General features: G+C 44.0%; 1 protein-coding gene across 1 annotated transcript in view; it reads left to right on the top strand.

The window, feature by feature from the left end:
• Nucleotides 1-16,201, top strand: part of ttll5 (tubulin tyrosine ligase-like family, member 5) — an 88,646-nt gene that overhangs the window by 4,396 nt on the left and 68,049 nt on the right. Inside the window, exons 5-12 of the mRNA XM_045693911.1 lie at nt 915-1,021; nt 1,287-1,417; nt 1,543-1,625; nt 5,440-5,509; nt 5,615-5,699; nt 6,916-7,017; nt 7,275-7,366; nt 7,708-7,815. Coding sequence (XP_045549867.1) covers nt 915-1,021; nt 1,287-1,417; nt 1,543-1,625; nt 5,440-5,509; nt 5,615-5,699; nt 6,916-7,017; nt 7,275-7,366; nt 7,708-7,815 — 778 coding nt within the window. The remainder of the gene's footprint in view (nt 1-914; nt 1,022-1,286; nt 1,418-1,542; nt 1,626-5,439; nt 5,510-5,614; nt 5,700-6,915; nt 7,018-7,274; nt 7,367-7,707; nt 7,816-16,201) is intronic.

Below are 16,201 nucleotides of genomic sequence, written 5' to 3'. Positions count from 1 at the left end.
AGCTGGTCAAGATTGTGCAAAACTGTCATCAAGGCTACTTTGAAGAATCTCAAATATAAAATATTTTGATTTGTTTAACACCTTTGGTTACTACATGATTCAATATGTTTTATTTCGTTAGTTTGTATGTCTTTTCTATTATTCTACAATGTAGAAAATAGTAAAAATAAAGAAAAACCCTTGAATGAGTTGGTGTGTCCAAACTTTTGACTGGTACTGTATGTTCCTCTCTGTCATGTGTTGTAAGGGGATAGGTCTGTTTTTTCCTGACTGACAGTCTATGTCGAAGCCTGGAAATGCACGCACAGACAAAGTTGGCCCAGTATAGCGTTAATCCTGTTTCACAAGAGAGCACACTCCCCATTATTGCTTCATCCAAGCACTTACTATTAATTTTTTATTTTTTTTCACTTCAATGCCACTTGACTCCCACTAAACCCATCATCAAAGACATGCTAGTGTCTGCCACATCATCCCAGAGCCAAAGTTTAATAACCCTCTATTGCAAACATCTGTCTTTCTCATAGCAGTTAGTGCTGGCCCATGTCAAACCTGCCTCTTCACAAAGGAGCGCAGAAGGGTACGAATAAAACAAAACAGATATAAATTAATATGATTGTGATTAAAATAGCTGGTGAGCTGGCTTCCCTTTGAGATGATCTGAAGGTAGAGATTAGTGGCTGTATATCGTCAGATGTGATGTATATAAAACAGTAACTGTGGTTATCAACAGTAACTGTGCAAACCTTGTGTTTGCACCAAGGCTATATTTTTCCTGTTATGATGTCCTTTAATTTTCCTAACGATTTCCCCTGCCGTTGCGTATAGTTTGGTCTTACTGTGAGTACTGCCTCTGAATCGTCTGAAGTACATAACGTTGAGATCTGAGCTTGACTGGAAGGTCTGTTTTTCAGATCCATCCAAACAGTAATGACTTCAACCTCATGTGGACGGGGTCTCACCTCAAGCCTTACCTCCTACGCAGCCTTCAAGACTTCCAGAAGGTCAACCACTTTCCCAGGTATGACTGTGTGTCCAACTGTATGACTGTGTGTCCAACGTCTTTGTTTAAGCCCCTTGAAATCGACCTTGTGTTTATTGGCTTTCACAGGAAATAACATTTTGTTTGAACCAGTGCCTTTCTAAAACATGAAATGAAACAAACTGTCATGTAGAGTAGTCTTGTTGCCATTGTGTTTGTACAAGCTCTTATTTCTATCAGCATCCAAGCAGCAGAGAACTCAAGCATTTCGAGCTGAAAGGTCAATGGCCCTGTTCATTTCCAGGTCATATGAACTGACGCGCAAAGATCGGCTGTATAAAAACATCCAGCGGATGCAGCAGTCTCACGGCTTTAAAAACTTCCACATCGTCCCTCAGACCTTTGTGCTTCCCTCAGAGTACCAGGAGTTCTGTAGTAAGTCCTGCTTGTTGTTAACATCTATTGACTGTCATTACTGTAAACACAATAAGCCACCATGTTTCTCCGCTAGTCTTTCTCACAGCACGCCACTCTTCCCTGTCTTCTCTGCCTCATCCCAGGTTCTTTCGTCAAGGACCAGGGCCCCTGGATCATTAAACCAGTCGCATCTTCAAGAGGAAGAGGGATCTACCTGGTCAGCAATGTAAGGGATACACCATAGGAAGAACAATGCACTGTTAAAGTGTTACTTTTGGTCATTTAGTGTATAACACAGTATGTGGATACAGCCACGAGCATTAGTGAGGTTGGCACTGATGTTGGGCGATTAGGTCTGGCTTGCAGTCGGCGTTCCAATTCATCCCAAAGGTGTTCGATGGGGTTGAAGTCAGGGCTCTGTGCAGGCAAGTGAAGTTCTTCCACACCGATCTCGTCAAACCATTTCTGTGTGGACCTCGGCTTTGTGCACGGGGGCATTGTCATGCTGAAACCGGAAAGGGCCTTCCCCAAACTGTTGCCACAAAGTTGGAAGCACAGAATCGTCTAGAATGTTATTATATGCTGTAGCGTTAAGATTCACATTCACTAAAACTAAGGGGCCTAGCCCTAACCATGAAAAACAGCCCCAGACCATTATTCCTCTTCCACTAAACTTTACAGTTGGCACTATGCATTGGGGCAGGTAGTGTTCTCCTGGCCACCGTCCAAGCCCCGATTCGTCCGTTGGACTGCCAGATGGTGAAGCGTGACTCATCACTCCAGAGAACGCGTTTTCACTGAGTCCAATGGCGGCTGGCTTTACACCACTCCAGCTGACGCTTGGCATTGTGCATGGTGATCTTAGGCTTGTGTGCGGCTGCTCGGCCATGGAAACCCATTTCATGAAGCTCTATGAGGGCAGAAATTTGACGAACTTACTTTTTGGAAAGGTGGCATCCTATGACGGTGCCACGTTAAGTCACTGAGCTCTTCAGTAAGGCCATTCTACTGTCAATGTTTGTCTATGGAGATTGCATGACTGTGTGCTCTATTTTATACACCTGTCAGCAACGGGTGTGGCTGAAGGGGTGTCCACATGCTTTTGTGTATATACAGTGCCTTCGGAATGTATTCAGACCCCTTGACTTTTTCCACATTTTGTTACTTTACAGCCTTATTCCAAAATTGATTAAATCGTTTTTTTCCCCTCATCAATCTACATAATGTCAAAGCAAAAACAGGTTTTTAGAAATGTTTGCTAATTTATTAAAACTAAAAACGGAAATATAATATTTACATAAGTATTCAGACCCTTTACTCAGTACATTACATTACATTTAAGTCATTTAGCAGACGCTCTTATCCAGAGCGACTTACAAATTGGTGCATTCACCTTATGATATCCAGTGGAACAACCACTTTACAATAGTGCATCTAAATCTTTTAAGGGGGGGGTTAGAAGGATTACTTTATCCTATCCTAGGTATTCCTTAAAGAGGTGGGGTTTCAGGTGTCTCCGGAAGGTGGTGATTGACTCCGTTGTCCTGGCGTCGTGAGGGAGCTTGTTCCACCATTGGGGTGCCAGAGCAGTACTTTGTTGAAGCACCTTTGGCAGCGATTACAGCATCAAGTCTTCTTTGGGATGATGCTTACAATCTTGGCACCCCTGTATTTGGGGAGTTTTCCCCATTATTCTCTGCAGATCCTTTCAAGCTCTGTCAGGTTGGATGGGGAGAATCGCTGTACAGCTATTTTCAGGTCTCTCCAGAGGTATTCGTTCAAGTCCGGGCTCTGGCTGGGACACTCAAGGACATTCAGAGACTTGTCTCCCAGTCCCTGCTGCTGAAAAACATCCCCCCACAGTATGATGTTGCCACCACCATGCTTCACCTTAGGGATGGTGCCAGGTTTCCTCCAGACGTGACGCTTGGCATTCAGGCCAAAGAGTTCAATCTTGGTTTCATCAGACCAGAGAATCTTGTTGCTCATGGTCTGAGAGTCATTCGGTGCCTTTTGGCGAACTCAAAGCGGGCTGTCATGTGCCTTTTTGCTGAGGAGTGTCTTCCGTCTGGCCACTCTACCATAAAGGCCTGATTGGTGGAGTGCTGCAGCGATGGTTGTCTTTCTGGAAGGTTCTCCCATCTCCACAGAGGAACTCTAGAGCTCTGTCAGAGTGACCATCAGGTTCTTGGTCACCTCCCTGACCAAGGCCCTTCTCCCCCGATTTCTCAGTTTGGCTGGGCGGCCCGCTCTAGGAAGAGTCTTGGTGGTTCCAGACATCTTCCATTAAAGAATGATGGAGGCCACTGTGTCTGTGGGGAACTTCAATGCTGCAGAAATATTTTGGTACCCTTCCCCAGATCTGTGCCACGACACAATCCTGTCTTGGCGCTTTACAGACAATTCCTTGCACCTCATGGCTTGGTTTTTGCTCTGACATGCACTGTCAACTGTGGGACCTTATAGACAGGTGTGTGCCTTTCCAAAAAATGTCCAATCAATTGAATTTACCACAGGTGGACTCCAATCAAGTTGTAGAAACATCTCAAGGATGATCAAGGGAAACAGGAGCTCAATTTCGAGTCTGATAGCAAAGGGTCTGAATACCTATGTAAATAAGGTATTTCTGTTTTTTCTTTTTAATAGATTTGCAAAAAAATGTATGAACCTTATTTCACTTTGTCATTATGGGTTATTGTGTGTAGAATGTGGAGGATTTTTTATTTATTTAATACATTTTAGAATAAGGCTGTAACGTGACAAAGTAAAGGGTTCTGAATAGTGTCTGAATGCACTGTACAGTGTAGATACACTCACCTTAAGGCTACTCGGGGATAATGGCCTGAGGGATCTCTGGTTGTAAATGAAACAATATGGCAGTTACTTGTGGGAGGGGGTGGATTCTGTTGAAAAATTAAGTATAAAACAATGTGTGTCATAGACATTAAGCACTGAGTAAATCACACACTTCAAGGCTTTGGAAGAGCTCCAGAAGGTTCTCTGACTTGGACAACCTATAAACATGCTTTTTCTTCTGGGGTATTTTTATGAAACAGTGGAAAGAATGTCAGGGTGATATTTAGAAAGAAGGATGTTCATTTTGGGGGTTTTCTCTGAACTGTAGCCAGCCCGACGGATAGTAGCTCTCCACCTCCCTCAACCCTCTCAGTTTCACCACCTGCAACACATTTCATACTCATAAATGACCCCGCTCCTCTGATAGACTGCTGTACAGGATGGGTTTTCTCTTTGGATGGCCAATTTCATGTCTGACTTGATCATACTGGACCTGGTGCATTATACAGTGAGCTCCAAAAGTATTGGAACAGTGACAAATGTTTTTGTTTTGGTTCTGTACTTTGGCTCTGTACTCCTGAATGAATTGTGAATGATGAGTGAGAAAGCTACAGCCGCACAAATATCATACCCCCCCAAAAATGCTAACCTCTGTATTGGTGAGCGGTTAGCATGTCTTGGCGGTATGATGTTTGTGCATCTTTGTCTAACTTTCTCTCTCATCATTATTCATGATTCATTCAGGACTCTCAGGAGTCATGGCAGCATGTTTAGAAACATATTCTATTCTTATTTACGATAAAACTGACTCCAAAATGACACAATACATTATTTACCCTTCATTTCTATTGGGCACAAAATAATCTGAAACACAACCAAAACAAAGAGCAATGCATCCAACAAGTTTGTAGAGTCACAAGCTTGATGTAATCATTGCGTGCTAGGAATATGGGACCAAATACTAAACTTTTGACTACTTTAATACACATATAAGGGAATTTGTCCCTATACCTTTGGTCCCCTAAAATGGGGGGGACTTATGTACAAAAAGTGCTGTAATTTCTAAACGGTTCACCCTATATGGATGAAAATACCCTCATTAAAGCTGACAGTCTGCACTTTAACCTCCATAGTCATTTTTTATAATTTCAGTGTGTCACTGTCAAATGCTTTGAGCTCACTGTATGTGTAATCTAATGATTGACGTGTTATTTAGCCTAACATATGATCCTTATCCTACAAAGCCCACCCAGATTCCAATGGATGAGAACATCTTAGTTTCTCGTTACATCAATAACCCGTTACTGATTGATGGTGAGTTTTTGCCCTTCTTGTGTTGTCAAATCAGTTACTTATGCAGGTGAAGACAGTAGTTAGAAAAGCAGTAATTTTGATCTATGTTTAATACATTTTTTGCAGACTTCAAGTTTGATGTGCGGTTGTATGTGCTGGTGACATCATATGATCCACTCACTATCTATCTCTATGAGGAGGGCCTGGCCAGGTGAGCTGTGTACTGGATCTTTCCTTTGTGTTATGCAAATAATGTCCAGTTACATATGAATCATTTAGCAGAAGCTCTTATCCAGGAACAGTTAGGGTTAAAAGCGTTGCTCAAGGGCATATCGACATATTTTTCACCTAGTCGGCTTGGGGATTCGAAACAGCGACCTTTTGGTTACTGGCCCAACGCCCTTAACTGCTAGGCTACCTGCCACCAATGATTATGTATGGGATATCTAATCTCCATTAGCTAGGGCGTTGAAGTGTGTATTGGGTCAAAAGGGTCCATGTTGGATAGTGCCTTTGGAATTATTTCCTGTCTTCATGAAAGTAGTGAAGAAAAGTATCTGTAGTTAGGAAGTTACTACACAATGACCAGTAGAGGGCGGTCTAAACGTTTCTATCTGCCACTGATGAGTAGTACGGTTTGGTGGGGCTTTCAAACAAAGCTCTCCATTGTCTCCATGGTCCAATGAAATAATCAAATGCTCTTTGCTCAGACTTGGACCCAGATAAGCAGGAGACAGAACTCTGTTTCAAATTGTTTTACAGATTTATTAAACATGAATGATATTGTGCTGTAATTATCTTATGAGTCTCAGATGTAAATCTGCAGTGACAGACTAAAAATGAGTGTCCCACAGCCGCAATGCTATTTGCAATATTTAGTTATTTTCTTATTATCATATTAGATCAACAATTTTCCTGTTTCTTTACATGGAGCCAGCTGTAATATTGTATTCATTCATCATTAAGATCGTCTGGGCTCAGGTGGGGTTGGGGGCAGTGATGGGTGGATGATGCATAATGATTGGCTCATCTCGGCTAGGCTTGACAGAGATGTGCTGCACAGCGTGAGGCACGCAAACACAAACGCACACTGCTGTTTAGCGCAGACCGTGCTTGATTATTAACGGTGGGCAATTAATCCTGGCTGAATCGCGAATACCACTTTAATCTTTGACATTCCATTTGGTTTGACTGGATTCGGGTACTCACTGTATGCCAAGGAATTCTCAATATTCCACATGTGGTGTCCAAACCTCTTTAATACATAGTACAGTATGGGGAACATCTCTCCTTTACTAATAGACCCTCTAATGCTGTCAAAGGTCAATCATATGAATTGCTGTAAGTACTGTATAGTAACTCTTTGTGCATCCTCTGTAAGTTGTGGTTTTGGAAATTGTTTAATTGAACCACAACTCTGCCTACAGGTTTGCCACCGTGAAGTATGACTGTGGCACAAAGAACATCAAGAACCAGTTCATGCATCTCACCAACTACAGCGTGAACAAGAAGAGCAGCGACTATGTCAGGTAACCTGGGATCTGCAGGGAACAACCACTTTTCTATTCTCCTTCAGGAATCTCTAAGTTAATATGTAGCTCATTGATGGTGCATAGAATTGTGAAAACAGCAAATCATACACCTTTTGTGTTTTGGGCTTTTGAATGGTATTTTCAGATGCTAGATAGATTCCCACTTTGGTTTTCTAATGACTATCTTTTCAACGTTGTAGCATGAATTGTTTTGGAAAAAGCCAGACCATTATATTTATTTTCTTCCTTTTCAGTTGTGATGACCCTGAAGTGGAGGATTATGGGAACAAATGGAGCATGAGTGCAATGCTGCGGTATTTGAAGCAGGAGGGAAAAGACACCACATGTGAGTAGTCTGAACTCTTCACTCTCCTTTGAACCTCCTCCCCTCCACCCTCTCCTGGCTCAGAACGTCCGTGCTATTGTCCATGAACAGTCAAAGAAATGTTACTGTAGTTGAACCGGATTCAGTCTTACACCCAGATCCCCACCCTTCTCTGTCAAAATGCTCAGTAGGGCAGAATCTACACGTCAACCTGTAACCACAGATTGTGTTAAAGATGCTGAGATATTCTAGCCACTTTGTGTCCAGTGTAAAGTTCTTTAGGGTCCTGTGTGTAAAGTAGACTAACCCATGGCAGGTCTCAGACTGAGTGTCACCCTGCTGTCTGTTTCTGTGTTTTCCAGTGCTGATGAGTCAGGTGGAGGACCTGGTGATCAAGGCTGTATTGAGCGCTGAGCTGCAGATAGCCACTGCCTGCAAGATGTTTGTGCCCCACAGGAACAACTGCTTCGGTAAGATTGTCTGCCACACTCTTGCCTTGTTGATGCTCGATCTTTGAATATGTAGCATTCCATAGCGTTTCATTTTCTCCTTCATTTCTTCGGTGCAGACTACAGACATTCCCAAATCCGTCCTGCTCTCTGCCAGTCCGGATGGTTTTGGAGTCAGCCTGTTGACCGAAGCAGGAATTTGTTTCCTTTTTTCTGTTGCCATTCAGGTCTGTCTGATTTAGGGTGTCTGTTTTCTTGGCTGCTCCTGTGTAGCACCAGGCTCGCGTGAACTCCATTTTGGAGCCATTACTGATGTTAGTGTTGGCACTAATTGTCTTCCCTCTCTCGCTGGCGTTCTCTCCGAGACCTGGGGTTTGACTGTAGCCAGGTCTGCTGAGCATCCTCTGCCTTCTGTCTCCTTTTCGTTCTTGCACGCTGTCTCTCTCTGTCTCTCGTTCTCTTCCTGTTCTTGTCTGTAACTCTGTCTCTCTTTGCTTTGTGCTCTCACTGGTTAGAAAAGTCGAGAGCCCTGGCTGCACTTTTGACAAGCCACTGTAGACATAATAGGCCCTGACTTGTGATTGTTTGGGCTGTAGGGGCTGTGTACCAAGGCAAAAAGCATGTTATCTGAGCATCGCTTGTGTAGAGATAATATCTGTGCCCCGATCGGCAGGCATCACCACAGTGCTTAACAGGCAGACGGGCCCAGGGTGTGAAATGTTCAGATGAAGGTGTTTGTGGGATGAGGTGGGGCCGGGGCGGCATGCCTTAATCCTGCCTTTGTACTTGCCTGATGGAAATGAGTCATTTTAGGGAAAGATGACAGTAGAGTGAGAGAACAGGACATGAATGGATGTTGACACACCAATGAACTTACACACATCCTTGTGAGCATACACACACTGTTCACAGGCAGTTAGGCCCATCTATTTTGTTCTACACACAAGACAGTTGACTAATAAACATGCCCATTACCCTTTGTGATATCAGTTTACCGTCTGTGGTGTAATTTTGTTGTCTTCAGATCGCCTCAAGCTAGTTAATTATAAAATTCAGTGTGTCTGCTGGAGACAATTTCCAAAGGAAAACAGTGACAACTCTAGTCCTGACAATTCCAGAGGACCACCCTTGTCCTGCTACCTCTGTTCTCATCCTCCTCTCAAGGTGGGCCTGTTGCTTTTTAACTGAGTGTCTGTGGAGACATGTACTGTAGGAGCCAGTATAAAACATGAGTGCTGGGAGGCCAGGCCTGCCTCTGCTTCAGGGAGTCCAGTATCACTGTGTGCTTTATCTTCTCCCGTAAATAATTTCAACCCAAACCACAGCTCTCTCAGCTCCTGTCGACGTCCTTCTCTCTCTGCCTTCCTCTCCTCCACCCACAATCTCCCAAACATGAATTCAATGTTAATTCATGCTCTGAAATGATCCAGCAATATTGCCATGCACCAATTAAAAGGAAAACATTAGTAGGCTGTGATGTATCCTTTTAAATAATTGTGGGTAATGAGGGCGGTGTATGCGTCCCTAAAATAGGGCCTATTGTTCAGAGTTAACAGGCAATCTCTGCCACTTCTGGACCATAGCCACACATGGCCATAAAGCGGGTTGTAATCTTAATTTGCAGCAAACTATTCCAAGCCTTTTTAGTGTCTTTAATACAATGTTTATTGTTTTCAAATGGGATTTGCACTTTTTGCACAAATTGCTCTGCCTATCTTAACGAGCCTACTGTAACAAAATCCTTTAATACTCTCTGTGATGTGGGAAAGAGTAAAAACAACAATTTTTTTCCCTTCTAACTTGCCTTGGTGAGTTGTGTGTTGGGGGGAGGATGCCACCCATGCTGCTCTCTTTACCACTATGCCTTATGATTAATGGATAGGCTTTTTACTGAGAGATGCTGATTAAGACATGTTTTGACTGAGATCTGATCTAGCCAAGCCAAAGGCTTATTTTGTTCAACACAAAACATTCCACTAACTGCTCATGTATTCCACAGAACATCTCTCATTTAATCTACTACATAGTGTGGAATCAGCAATATTTTTATAAACAACTTTTAGTCCTACATTTGTCCGTAAATCAAACACTTTACTGTCCCAAAAATAGGGGTTTTACGATGAGGATGATATATGGTTATTATGAAATTCTTTGCAAATCACTGGATTTAGCCTATGTTTTGAGCTGCTCATTTTTATCGTAGTGCTTTTTTGTGTTATCCATGGAGATACAGCAGTTTTTATTTTATTGCATTCAGGGCGTCTTCATGCCTTTGGCATCAAACTTGTTGCTCCTCTCTGTTTCTCAGGATTTACAACGTCAACATAAGTGATTTATTTGAAAATGCTGCAATAATCCAATTTGTGATAAGTAACAATGAAACCCACTTCAAGAAGATTCTTTATGTTGTTGTTGTTATTGTGGGGCCCATGAACTGCATGGCCGGGGTGGGGAGATCATTGTTCTGGCGCTGTCGCTTGTGATGGAGTTTCCAACTGCGCCCATCCAATAGTAAAAAACGCTCCTCTTGATCATCACTTCTTCTTTATTTATTTCCCTCCCTCTTTTAATGGGTGTTGTGGATGTTCTCCTCTCTCGCTGTGTTATGTCTGTTGTGGCTTCTCTGTGGCTGCGTTAACGGCACTCCCCAGGCAGCGGTCGAGCAACAGAACAAACGCGTCTCGGCGCGAGCGGCTGCCGGCTCCAGGGGCTCATGGGGCAGCAGCGGCGTCTGCTCCTAATTGGGGGAAAATGCGCGGCACATGGAGTCTGCTTGTTGGGGGCTGGCGAGGTGGAGAGGCTTTGTTTGTTTTCTCTCTTTCTCCCGTTGTTGTGGTGCCACTGAGGCACTCCAGGCTCAAACAATTTATGCTCTGTTCCCTGATACTTGTTTTATGGTGCTCTCTCTCTCTCTCTCTCTCTCTCTCTCTCTCTCTCTCTCTGTCTCTCTCTCTCTCTCTGTCTCTGTCTCTCTCTCTCTCTCTCTCTCTCTCTCTCTCTCTGTGTCAGTGAATGGAAAAGAAAATCCCTGCATTCTGCTTAGCAACTACTGTTTGGCTTTTAGTGTCCAATCCTTACCCAAAGACAGATTGGTTCTGCTACTAATGTTACAGGCCTTGGCTAAGGACTGCATTGTCACATTTTGGATCAATTCCACTTTAACATGAGTTTAGCAAGGCCCTTGACCCCTAGTAATGACATGATGAATGACTTTTCTCAAATTTAAAAAGAATATGGATGAGTTGGAATAATTTAGATCTTTCGTAAGTGTCATATTTAGGGGCGGCAGGTAGCCTAGTGGTTAGAGCGTTGGGCCAGTAACCGAAAGGTTGCTGGATTAAATCCCCGAGCTGACAAGGTAAAAATCTGTCATTCTGCCCCTGAACAAAGCAGTTAACCCACTGTTCCCTGAATTTGTTCTTCACCTTTATTTAACTAGTCAAGTCAGTTAAATAAATATTTTACAAGCAAAGATAAATTTGCCTACTCTTGAAGAAGTTCGAATCTCAGAGACTTTGGAAGTCTCATGCTGCCATTTACTATTGTCAGAAAACCATGAAGAAGAGGATAGGGAGGCCCTTGTTGAAAATCGATAAATAAACAAACAATGAATGACTGAATATAGATTTGTTTATTATAAAACTTGCCTTGCACTGTAATATCACTCATCCACCAACAACTGTGTGAACATAACATAGCATGGGTTCTCTGTATTAACACTGATGTTGACCTCTAACACTAGAATAAACAACTTGCGCTATGACCGCTTTGAAAACAACAACCTCTGGCCTCTTCTCAAAACTGACTCTTTTCTTTTGAAGAGCCTTTAAGCAGATTTTCCCCTGGCATTATGGCCAGAGCTTTGCCCAGTGCCCTGTCCCTGTAAAAGACTGTGGCTTTTCTCTGGGGGCAGTGGGCTGAGCTAATGGACTCTCCCCAGGCCGAGCGGTGCAGTGTGAGGGAGTGGTGGTGAGGAGGGCTTCCACAGGGCTCCTAGCCCCGTCGCGCTGTGGTGAAATTCCTGTTTTATAACCGTGAAGGAAGGAGAGAGGGAGTGGGAGAGAATGGATGAGTTTGTACACAGGGAACTCCCTGACCACTCAGTAAAAGGTCTTTATTGTGTTGCTCTCTGCCAAGCTGACGATGGAGTGGAATATGTCTGTCTGTCTGTCTGTCTGTCTGTCTGTCTGTCTGTCTGTCTGTCTGTCTGTCTGTCTGTCTGTCTGTCTGTCTGTCTGTCTGTCTGTCTGTCTCGCCAGGTCCCTCGCACTTGGAAAATACTTTCCAAACTTAGCTTGGTTGGCGTTCAGGGTCTATCAATAATCTGCTCCGTCATAATCATTTGCTTCTCTTCAGCTAGGCCTAGAGGGTGACCGTTTGGGACTGAGGTGTGGTTTAAACTGAGATCACCATGTAGGCAAATTTTGTGCTACAATATTGACTGAGCAACACCAGCCCAATGTGGAAGGATTTATAGTGTGTATATAATGGCATGAACATTTTCTATTGTATATAATGGCCTCCTGACCAATTATGCTATTTTGTTTGTGCTGATCTTAATTGTTTTTTTTGTACATAATGTTTCCGCCATCGTTTCCTATGACCGAAAAGAGCTTCTGGACATCAAAACAGCAGTCACTAACCTCAATTTAGCTGAAGAATTCAGGACACAATGCTCACCCGGACCAGGCCCAAATCCTTGACACTCGCAAGAGGAAAATATGACGATGTAGATGCCGACGTGGGGGCACCCTGATGAAACTACAGCGGCGAGTGAATATACCACCTCTACCCTTTTGTTCTATTGGTGAATGTACAATCACTGGAGAATAAACTGGACAAGCTCTGTTCGAGATTATCATATCAACGGGTCCTGAAGAACAGTAATGTCCTATGCTTCACGGAGTCCTGGGTGAACGAGAACACGGTTAATATAAATATAACTGGGCTTTCTATGCATCGGCAGGACAGAACGGCAGCGTCTCGTAAACTCAAGGGCGGGGGTGTGTGTCTTTTAACAGCTGGTGTGCAATCTCTAATATTAAGGAAGTCTCCAAGGTTCTACTCGCCTGAATTAGAATACCTCATGATAAGCTGTAAACCATGCTATTTACCAAGAGTTAATCTATATTTTTCGGAGCTGTCTATTTACCACCACAAACCTATGCTGGTACTAAGACCGCACTCAACAAGCTATATAGGGCCATAAGCCAATAAGAAAATACTCATCCAGAGGCAGCACTCCTAGTGGCCGGTGATTTTAATGCAGGAAAATTTAAATCTGTTTTACCTAATTTCTACCAGCATGTCACCTGTGCAACTAGAGGGGGAAAAAAACTCAAGACCACCTTTACTCCACACACAGAGATGTGTACAAAGCTCTCCCTCACCCTCCATTTGGCAAATCTGACCATAACTCTATCCTCCTAATTCCTGTTTACAAGCAGAAACAGGAAGTACCATTAAAACGCTTAATTCGGAAGTGGCCCGATGAAACGAATGCTAAGCTACAGGACTGCTTTGCTAGCACAGACGTGAATATGTTCCGGGATTCATCCGCTGGCATCGGAGTTTACGACATCAGTCACCGGCTTCATTAATAAGTGCATTGATGACGTAGTCCCCACAGTTACCGTACGTACTGTACATATCCCAACCAGAAGCCATGGATTACAGGCAACATCTGCACTGAGCTAAAGGCTAGAGCTGCCGCTTTCAAGGAGCGGGACACTAACCCGGACGCTTTTAAGAAATCCAGCTATGCCCTCCGACGAACCATCAAACAGGCAAAGCATCAATACAGGACTAAGATTGAATCCTACTACACCGGCTCTGACGCTCGTCGGATGTTGCAGGGTTTGCAAACTATTACAGACTACAAAGGGAAGCACAGCCGAGAGCTGCCCAACGACACGAGCCTACCAGACGAGCTAAATTACTTCTATGCGCGCTTCGAGGCAAGCAACACTGAATCACGCGTGAGAGCATGAGCTGTTCCGGACAACTGTGTGACTACGCTCTCTGTAGCCAATGTGAGTAACACCTTTTAAATAGGTTATCAGGATGCATACTTGGAGCATGCACTGAACAGCTGGCAAGTGTCTTCACTGACATTTTCAACCTCTCCCTGACCAAGTCTGTAAAACCTACATGTTTCATGCAGACCTCCATTGTCCCTGTGCCCACGAACACCAAGGTAACCTGTCTAAATGACTATAGTACTCACATCTGTAGCCATGAAATACATTGAAAGTCACGGCTCACATCAAGACCATCATCCCAGACACCCTGGACCCACTTCAGTTTGCATACCGCCCCAACAGATCCACAGATGATGCAAATTATATTCCACTCCACACTGCCCTTTCCTGTTTGGACAAAATGAACACCTACATTAGAATGCTGTTCATTGACTACATCTCAGTGTTCAACACCATCGAGCCCTCAGCTCATTACTAAGCTAAGGTCCTTGGGAATGAATACCTCCCTCTGCAACTTGTTCCTGGACTTCCTGACGGGCTGCCCCAAGGTGTTGAGGGTATGCAACAACACATCCGCCACACTGACCCTTAACACAGGGGCCCCCCAGGTGTGCGTGCTTAGTCCCCTCCTGTACTCCCTGTTCACCCACGACTGCGCACGACTCCAACACCACCATTAAGTTTGCTGATGACACAACGGTGGTAAACCTGATCACCGAGGAGGTCAAAGACCTGGCAGTGTGGTGCCAAGACAACAACCTTTCCCTCATCTTCAGTAAGACAATGGAGCTGATCATGGACTACAGGAAACGGAGGGCCGAGCATGCCCCCATTCACATCGACGGTGCTGTAGTGGAGCAGGTCGAGAGCTTCAAGGTCCTCGGTGTCCATATCACTAAGGATTTATCATGGTCCAAACACCAACACGGTCGTGAAGAGGGCACGACAACGCCTCTTCCCCCTCATGAGGCTGAAAAGATTTGGCATCGGTCCTCAGATCCTCAAAGTTCTACAGCTGCACCATCGAGAGAATCTTGCCTGGCTGCATCACCGCTTGGTATATCAACTGCTTGGCATCCAACCTCAAGGCGCTACAGAGGGTAATGCATACGGCCCAGTACATCACTGGTGTCGAAAGTACAAGGTGTCGAAAGTGTTCCGCAGGGATGCTGGCCCATATTGCCTCCAATGCTTCCCACAGTTTTGTCAATTTGGCTGGATGTCCTTTGCGTGGTGGACCACTCTTGATACCCACAGGAAACGATTTAGTGTGAAAAACCAGTTCTTTACACAAACCGGTGCTCCTACTACCATACCCTGTTCAAAGGCACTTAAATCTTTTGTCTTGCCTATTCACTCTCTGAATGGCACACGTGCGTGCGTGCGTGCACACACACACACACAATCCATGTTTCAATTGTCTCAAGGCTTAAAAATCATTCTTTAACCTGTCTCCTCCCCTTCATCTACACTGATTTTCAAGTGGATTTAACAAGTGACATTCATAAGTGATCATAGACTGACCAGGTGAAAGCTGTCATTGTAATGTTTTGTATATGCAGTGTACTTCCACTGACACCCCAACACACACAGACACATACGCCCACACGCACAAACATGCATACTGACGCCACACACATACGCTCCTGCTAGTCACTTTACCTCTACCTATACTACCAGTCAAAACAGCTCATTTGTGGAATTTCTTTCCTTATTGCGTTTGAGCCAATCAGTTGTGTTGTGACAAGGTACAGTAGGGCCTTCTTCTGTATACCACCCCATCTGGTAAAAGTCCATATTATGGCAAGAACAGCTGAATTAAGCAAAGAGAAACGACAGTCCATCATTACTTTAAGACATGAAGGTCAGTTATTCCGGACATCTCAACATCAACTGTTCAGAGGAGACTGCGTAAATCAGGCCTTCATGGTCGAATTACTGCAAAGACACCACTACTAAACGACACCAAAATAAAGAAGAGACTTGCTTGGGCCAAGAAACATGAGTAATGAATATTAGACCAGTGGAAATCTGTCCTTTAGTCTGAGTCCAATTTTGTGATTTTTGGTTCCAACCACCGTGTCTTTGTGAGATGCAGACTAGGTGAACGGATGATCTCCGCATGTGTGGTTTCCACCGTGAAGCATGGAGTAGGAGGTGTGGGGGTGTTTTGCTGGTGACACTGTCTTTGATTTATTTATAATTCAAGGCATACTTAACCAGCATGGCTACCTCAGCATTCTTCAGTGATACGCCATCCCATCTGGTTTGCGCTTAGTGGGATTATGAATTGTTGTTCAACAGGACAATGATCCAACACACCTCCAGGCTGGTCAAATAGCCCTTACACAATGAGCGTGGTGGAGTGCTGCATCAGATGACCTGGCTTCCACAATCACCCAACCTCAACCCAATTGATAATGGTT

This window comes from Salmo salar, chromosome ssa01 (genome assembly GCF_905237065.1).
Source record: "Salmo salar chromosome ssa01, Ssal_v3.1, whole genome shotgun sequence".
NCBI lineage: Eukaryota > Metazoa > Chordata > Actinopteri > Salmoniformes > Salmonidae > Salmo > Salmo salar.
The sequence above is the reverse complement of the archived record's forward strand: the minus strand, read 5'-3'. Positions and strand labels throughout refer to the sequence as shown.